The 8,800-nt window shown below is 31.2% G+C and overlaps 1 protein-coding gene across 1 annotated transcript; it reads left to right on the top strand.

The window, feature by feature from the left end:
• Positions 1-6,222: 6,222 nt before the first annotated feature.
• On the top strand, positions 6,223-6,375 carry K441DRAFT_731734 (uncharacterized protein; the record flags this gene model as incomplete). The annotated part of the gene is made up of 1 exon (XM_067654234.1): positions 6,223-6,375. A coding segment is annotated over one exon (153 nt), but the record flags the coding sequence as incomplete, so codon positions are not given.
• Positions 6,376-8,800: the final 2,425 nt, after the last annotated feature.

The following is an 8,800-nucleotide window of genomic DNA, read 5'->3' as shown; positions in this document are numbered from 1 at the left end:
TTTAATCCTATAAATACTTATAAAGGTATATATACTTAATTAAGATCTTCTATTAGCACCGCTTTACGCTCTTAAGAAGTACAGCAATTTAACGCCTAACTTTAACCTACTTTAATTAACCCGCCTAACTAATATAATTATAACTAGACTAATCGAATATATAATAGCCGTAGTAGGTAATACGGCAGAGGGTATAATTAACAACTATAAGGTAAAGGTAGAGGTCCTTATAGAGGTCCATTTCGAAGTAATTACTAGAAGAAGTGCTACGTTTATAAGAAACCAAATTACTAGTTAACTAGGCATTCTTTTAATAAACAAAAGGAGGTATATAATAAGTTTCGCCAAAGTATAAGAAACGTTAAAAATTATAAGGCTGCTATAGCCTACTTCTAAAGCTTTCTAGTTCAATATAAAGGCGTAAAAGATCTTAAGGGTAAGGTTAATAAGGCNAAACAGCTCCTTATAGATATAGAAATTAAGNANTACTNNCCTAACTAATACTTTACTAAGTATAGTAAGGTAAATGGTATATAAACCGTTACTATTCTTAATAACTAATCTACGCTCTATTTTATTATAAAGTTAGATATCTTTAATAAGCCAAAAAAGAGTGTTACGGACGCTTTAAGTACGATATTACAACTACTTAGAGAGGAGTTAGAAGAAGCTAGTTAGTTAATATAGGCACGGTCTAGGATGGAACCGGTAGAACTATATGACGAGGAATAGTAACCGAGGTCATATAATATGATCTGTGTAATCTGTGTAATCTATATAATCTATAATAGAGTAAATAGAGCAGACAGAGCAAACGGAGCAAGGACTTTCTTAGGCGCAGTTTGTGTATTTAAAGGACCTTAGTCCCTACCTAAATAGTTCCTTTCTTTGTAGTGAATCTTAGAATACAATTAGAGTTAATCTATTAGGCAACCACTCCACCAGTTATTATTACGTTGTTGACTTCCTGTATCACCTGTACACCTAGCCCATTAACGAGTCCACCGTAGTTCTTGCTATAAGGCTCCGTTATAAAGAGCTCCGCGTTCTCCTTTAATAATAAATACTCGGCGAATATCTTCTATAGTATTATGCCAGATACTAAAGCTGTAGGAGTATCTATAGCAGGAGAACCTTAAGTTTATGCCCTTTAGCAGCTTAGTAACTCTGTTTGGATTAACTATTTAATGGTAGGCCAATATACAATTCGTTTTAGTAAGGGTACTGCGATCTTTCTTAGCACAATTAGGGTCCAAACCCCCTTAGGGTGCATTACTTTCCACATTATTCCTATAAATACTCTATTTCTATTTTATATTAAAGATATAAATAAATTAGGCGTTAAGCTTAATAACCTTAAGAATATGCTTGTGTAGGGAGATAGTCGGGTACCTATCGTACGTAAGTAGGGTTACCCTTAGTTGCTCCTTTATTAACTAGAAAAGAGTATTGCTTAAAGCCACCTAACTAAGTTAGAGTTACGTTAACTACACCGTCGTTTTAGCTACCTATCCGTTTATTAATTGCTTAGGGTTCTTTAGCGAGTAAGCTATAAAGTTAAGGTTAAGGCAATTAAGCATCTTATAAAGTACTACTATTACTACTAAATAAACCAGAAGTCCCCCAGCCGATTTAAGTTTACCCTTAAAAATAACTACGACTTTAACTTCTATATTATTGTTAACGTTATATATCTTAGCGGCAAGCCAGTACTCTAAGTTATTAACTTCTTAACCTCCTTCTAAGCCGTATGTTTCTTAAAGGATATATTAGCTAAAAACGCATAGGATACCCTATAATTATGCTAGATTAATATCTACTTAGGACCCCCTAATTAAATCGTCTATAACGTAGAAAAGAACTTCTTATTTATAGAGTTTTAATAACAGATAAAGGCAGTGGCAATTAAGGTTAAGGAAGTCCCTATTAAGGTATATAATAGTATTAGAAAAGTAGAGCGATATTACACACTATTACGCCGCGTATATAAGATTATCTCTTTAAAACTAGAGGACGCTAGCAAAGAACTTACCTTATAAATGGCTGTTAAAGCTGTTAACGATTCCGCTGGCCTAGATAGACTTATACCTACGTTACTAGTCTTTAACGCCTACCCTTAAATAACTAATAATTCTCCACTATCTCCCTCTATCGTATAATAAGTTAAAGCTATTTATAAGGCAATAAAGAAGGTGCGACGTCTCTACGCTATACGCTAGGTCAACGACGCACTAGGAATAAGAAATAGCCTAAATACCTTAACTACACTTAATCTGCCACTCCAGTCTAAAGTACGCGTATAGCATAAAAAGGGAGGGTAGTTAGGCCCACATTAACCTATTATAATTAATGGTTAAACTTATACTATTTAGATGCCTTATAAATCCACTTAATTCCGTTTAACTATTATTAAGCCTTTATAGGATGCCCTAAAGAAGAACTATAATTATTATACTTTAAAAGGCGACTATAATTCTAATATAATTATAGTAGAGGTACCATAACTATAACGCGGTAGAGGTCGCCTAAAAGGATTATAAAATCGCCAATATCTTATTAATTTTGAAGAGCAATTTATTGCCGCTATTAAGAATAGAGTTAAGTTATTAATAGCCTTTATAACAGCTAAGGAGAAGGCTAACTTTAAGCTCGCAAAACAGCTCTAAAAGGAAGGTTGTATTATAACTCCTAGAGCTCCTTTCTAAGCATCTAATAAGTAGGAGATTAATAGTCTTATTATAAGAGAAGTCTTTAAGTTTAAGAAATATAACCCTACTAAGTTTAATAAAGTTCGCATCTTTAAGTTAAGAATAGTTAATAAGATTAAAGGCAAAGCTACTAACGCTCCATTTAAGAAATTAAGGCTTATTATTTAAGCTTATAACGGTAATAGTAAGGAGGTAATTCTTACGCAATCTCCTATAATTTAACGAGCTAGTTAGTAAGTTATTATTATATTAGCTCCCTCTTTAATAAAGAATAAAATGGCGGTTTATTTATAAGATATTACTTAAGCCTACACCCAATTAGAGATATACCTTTAGCGCTTAATATTAGTATACCTTCTAGAGAAAATTCGCCACCAGTATCCTAAAGATATAATTATAGTTATGCTTAAGCTATTATATAAAATTGTAGAGGCAGGAACTTACTAGTGGGCTACCTATAGTAAGCATTATAAAGAGAAGCTTTTAATAACTGCTTTTATATTTAATCCCTACTTCCTTATTATAACTACAGGAACTCTATTTAGAATTATCGGTATATAAACTAATAATATAATTATCTTAGGAGACGACCAGTTCTTAGCTCTTAAAGAAAATAAGCTAGTAAAGGCAAATCTTATAGCAAAGCTAAAGGAAAAGCTTAATTTAATAACACTATTACTCTTTAATAAATGTATCCTCTCCCTAAATAAGGATTCTATTACTTTATGCCAGAAGGGTTAAGGTAAGAAGATTAACGTTATTAACGTTAATTTTCTAAAGTAAGGATATGTAGAGCAACGCGCTTATGAAGCTTATATTACTTCTATCTATTAACTTAAGGCTTTATTTAATCTCTCTATTACTACTTAATACTAGGAACTAACTAAGGATAACGTTCTTGCCCTAAATAAGCGTCTTTTTTAGTAAATAAACTATTTTAATTAGGGACTACTCTATATGCTTACTAATCTCCCTACCGCCAAGCTCTTTGTATTTATTAATAGGTCATTTATAAATAATAAAGATTTTAGCTCCTAGTTAGGATATAAGATTATTATTACGAATAAATCTACTAAAGAGAATAACTTTATAATCTACGGTAATCTTATCTATTAGAGCTTAACTAAGAGTAAGTGTATTACTTAAAGCGTTCTAGCGTTAGAGATATATAAAATAGTTAGTAGAGTTAATATAGTAATTGCAATTGGAACTACCTTAAAAATAATTATAGATTGACTTAAACTTCCCGTTATCCCTATAATCGTATATACCAACTTATACTCCCTCTATAAGTGCTTAGTTAAGCTTAATACTATAAAGGAGAAGCGCCTTATAATTAACATTATAGCACTTCGTTAATCCTACAAACGGCAAAAACTCTTTAAGATTTAATGGATTAATGGTTAAGATAACCCGGCAGATGTAATAATAAAGGTAAACCTAAATAAGGCTCTAGAGGCGTTTATTAATATAAACAATCTATATATACGGGTTAAAGGTTAGGTTAAAAGGGAGTAGGAGTATAATAATCTACAAACCCTAATTTCAACTAGCCAATTAGGATTTTTCATCCCTGGGATAGAAAATTGCTATTAGCTCACTTATAACTAGCGCCTTAGCGGCCTAGATATAATATCTACCTATAACTCCTAAGTAAGAAAACACCACGTGCTAAGAGGCAAATTTTAGGATAGTAAGACTTATATTATAACGGCAATAGTAAGTAAGGAGGATTAATATTTATTACGCTAGTTAAGCAGTATTTATATATAGATAGCAACTATAAAAGAAGAGTTGCTAGTGTCGGGAATAAGGTAAGCGGTTATCACGTGACGCCGCGGCACTAGCGTGGCGAGGAGTCTTAAGCTCCTCGCCCTTCCTCATTTTTAATAAGAATAAGCATATTAACCAACATCACTGTAACCTACTCAAGTAGTCGTTATTGGTGAGTCACCCTATATAACCAACACTTATACTTAATAAATAAATCTAAAGCCCTTTAAAAATAAAGACGGTAGTATTTATAAAAAGAAAAAGATTGGGTTTATCTAAGCTAGTAATTTATAATAAAATAAAGCGCGTAGGAGCCCTATTACGGATTACTATATATATATAGATTTTAGACAAGTAGTTCTAAACGCTAAAGATATAGTAAGGAACTAGACCTCTTTTAGTAGAAAGCTAGGGGGTTACTAGAGATATAGGCACTTTAATAGTAATATAGGGCAGACCTAACCTTTAAAAAAGCCATTCTTAAAGAAAACTTTAAAAGGGTTAAAGTTAGAAGCCTTAAATAATAAAAAAGACTCCTAGGGTTAACCTAATACCTATTTAGCACCTTTATAGAAATACTTTAAGAAGTTAAGAGAAAACTCTAAAGGTAAATTCTATTAGAAAAATAGGTAGGGTAATAACTGCACTAATAATTTAAAAAAAGAAAAGCCCTAGTTGTGGACCTCTCCTAGCTATAACTAGGGTAAGATATAAAAGGAAAAACTCTCTATATTGCTGTTAAGCTAGAAATAATACTCCCTATAGGTAAGATGCGTTAATTCTAAGCACTATATAATAGTGGCTCCGAAATTAATCTTATATAATATAATTTAGTAAAAGAGTATAAACCTATTATAGGCTTTTTAGATAAGCATTAGATTAAACTATATAGTGCCTATAAGCTTATAGTATTAGTGGCCGATATATATAACTATACTAAGGTAGTTAGCCTATAACCCTTTTAGGCGGCTAACTTTATAGGTTATAACCTTAGCTTATAGAAGTAGATCCTAAGATACGCTTTAAGACTAGAGCCTTTAAATAGTAGAATAATAAAGATTTAGAAGGGTGTATATTACTAATAAGCCTAAAGGATACCCTAGAGAATATAGCCCTAGGTAAAATAGTATACGCTTTATACCTAAAGAAGTATTAAATCTAACCCCTATTTAATGGTGAGATGGGTATAAAGCCTAGTATAGGTAATAACCCCTTTATAATAGAGACTTTATAGGGAACTACTGGATAGGTCGCGGAGATATTATAGGGAGGCGGCGATCTTAAGGATTTTATAAGATACTTTAACCATTATAGGTTACTCTAGCTTAAGCAATATATAGAGAATATACTACAGCACCTTAAACGCTATATTAAAGAATTTCCTACCCTTTACTAGCTACTATATAAAATGGTATAATATACGGTAGCAACTATATATAAGTAACTACTATAGCGCACGACGCTGCCTATAAGCATTTTAAGGGAGCTTTAGGACCTACTTAATAATAGCATAAAGGATAAACGCGACCCTAATTTGTTAAATATTCTAGTAGGCCTAAGGGACTTATTAAGGGTATTTTTGGGTAGAAGAGCTAAAGTCCTACCATAGAACTCGGAGTATAATTATATAATTAATTTAAAAGAAGGTAAATAACCGCCGAACCTTCCTATTTATAACCTCTCTTATAAAGAGCTTAAGATCTTACAAGAATACCTTAATAGTTTACTAAAAAAGGAGTAGATCCGGCCTAGTAAGTTACTAGTAGGCACGCTAATCCTTTTTATTTTAAAACTAGATAGAACTATAAGGCTATATATAGACTATTATAGTCTTAATAAGATTATAATTAAGAACTATTACCTACTACTACTAGTTAGTAAAATACTAGATTAACTATTTAGGGTAAAGATTTTTACAAAGCTAGATTTATAAGACGCCTATTATAGGCTCTGTATTAAAAATAGGGGTAAGTAAAAAACCGCTTTTAAGACCTAATATAGCTACTTTAAGTATCTGGTGATGCCTTTTAGGCTAGCTAATACGCCTATAATATTCTAATTATATATTTATAGAGCTTTAGGGGGACTAGTTAACAGTATATACGTTATTTATCTAAATAATATTCTAATCTACTTAGAAAATAAGAATTAGTATAAGTAATACATCCGTAAAGTGCTAAAACGTTTAGATAATTAGGGCCTTTACGCTAAGGCGTTAAAGTATATATTTAATACTAAGTAGGTTAAGTTTCTAGGCTATATTATAATGCCTATAGGCGTAGTTATAAACCTAGTATAGGTATAGATAATTTAAAAGTAGCTAAAGCTAGAGAGTTATTAGGATATTTAAGTGTTCTTAGGCTTTGCTAATTTCTATAAGTACTTTATTTATAACTACTTAGACATTACCTAATACTTATTTAACTATATTACAGAAGCTTTTTAAGACCTAACCTAAGGAGTAAAATACTTAAAGGTGATAAGGAAGAAAATTAAAAAGGGACTAACTAAATAGTATAAGCTATAGCTATAGCCTAAAAAGGTTTAAAAGGCCTTTTAAAAACTATATATAAAGTTTATGGAAGCTTTATTACTATAGTATTTTAACCTAGATTAGCTACTAATAATAGTTACTAATATATTAAATTTTACCCTTATTAGTATTCTACTATAACCTAATAGGTATCTAGACGCTACCTTGCTTTACTAAAGACTAGTAGTATTTTATAGTAGAAAATTCTAGGGGCTTAAAGTTAGGTATTATACCTATAATAAGAAACTACTAGCTATAGTTAACTGCTTTAAATAGTAGCGATACTACCTTAAGTACGCGAACTATACTACTTATATACTCTTAGATTATTATAATTTATACTACTTTATAACTATAAAGGAGCTTATACCTTAATAAGCTAAATAAGTAAAGAAACTTACGCCATTTAATTTTAAAATTAAATATAAGCTAGGGGAAAATAACCCTACTAATAGACCGTTATAATGGCTAGATTATACTAAAGGCTTTAAAATAAAAAAAGGAAAATAAATAATAAATATTTTACTCCCTGTATTATAGAATAAGCTCTAAGTATAAAATACTTAAGTACCTATAGCTTTATATATTAAGTTTTAGGCAGTATAAACCTTATTAGCTTTTACTAACGTTTTAGTTAATACCCAGTTTATAACTAATAAGGGTTTAAATATACCTAAATTATAACGGAGCCTTATAGCAGGAACTACGGTAGACTCGCTAATGGGCTGGGTATATAGGTATTGCAAGTAAGTCAACAACGTAATAATAACTAGTGGAGTGGTTGCATAATAGATTAACTCTAATTATATTCTAAGAATTACTATAAGGAAGGAACTATCCAGGTAGGGACTAAGGGTCCTTAAATACATAACCGTACTTCTATAAAATCCTTCTTATACGTAATGTACGTGTTATATATAAGGTATATAAGTTCCTCTTATTCCTTTTATTTAATACGTAGCACGTTATATAACCTTAGTTACCATTCCTTATTACATAGCTCCACGGGTTTTATTCTAGACCGTGCTTATATTAACTAACTAGCTTCTTCTAACTCTTCTCTAAGTAGTTATAATATTATACTTAAAGCGTCCGTAANACTATCTCCNNCCTNTTTATCTTTNTCCTTAAAGATNCCTAGNATCTCTANGTNGTTTANTAGAGGTATAATATCCGTCTAATTAATTTAGTTAATATTGTTACTTATAATGCCTAAAGCCTCTTCTTCTTTATACGCGCAATATTGTGCTTGCACTGTTGCTATTATATTATCACTTGGTGAAATAATACTATCTCCATGTTCTTGTTATATAAAAGAGGGGTTAGTTTATATTACGCTAGTAAGTCCTTTATCTTAATAACTATCCTCTTATTTAGAGTACACTAAAGTAAATATTTAATTGTTCTGTAATATTCGCTCTACTTCTAACGCTAAGTGTGCGCGTCCTATTACTTTCACTAGTCTTCAAGTTCCCTTATTAATTGCTGCTAGGGTTTTAGGTTTAATCTACTGCTGCGAAGCTTAATAGCGACTTAGTATAGGCCCTGGCTAAGCTTAAGCGTTTTTATAATGCGGAATAGAAGGCCCTAGATGCTTAAATTGCGGCGTTTGCTTATCTACTTTGTCTTAAGAAAGTTCGTAAGAAGGTTTGTTTTAAAGAGTAAAAACTTATAAAATAAGGTCTATAGGAACTTAGTAATAAAAGAACGGATTCTCTTCTAATAGAGAAGGAAATAACTCTAAGTAGTTTAGCAGTCGCTCTTTCTAGGTCCCCCTTAGGTAACT

This window comes from Cenococcum geophilum, assembly GCF_001692895.1.
Source record: "Cenococcum geophilum 1.58 unplaced genomic scaffold K441scaffold_46, whole genome shotgun sequence".
In the NCBI taxonomy this organism is placed as follows: domain Eukaryota; kingdom Fungi; phylum Ascomycota; class Dothideomycetes; order Gloniales; family Gloniaceae; genus Cenococcum; species Cenococcum geophilum.
Note: the sequence above shows the minus strand (reverse complement) of the source record. Positions and strands in the feature narration are given on the sequence as shown.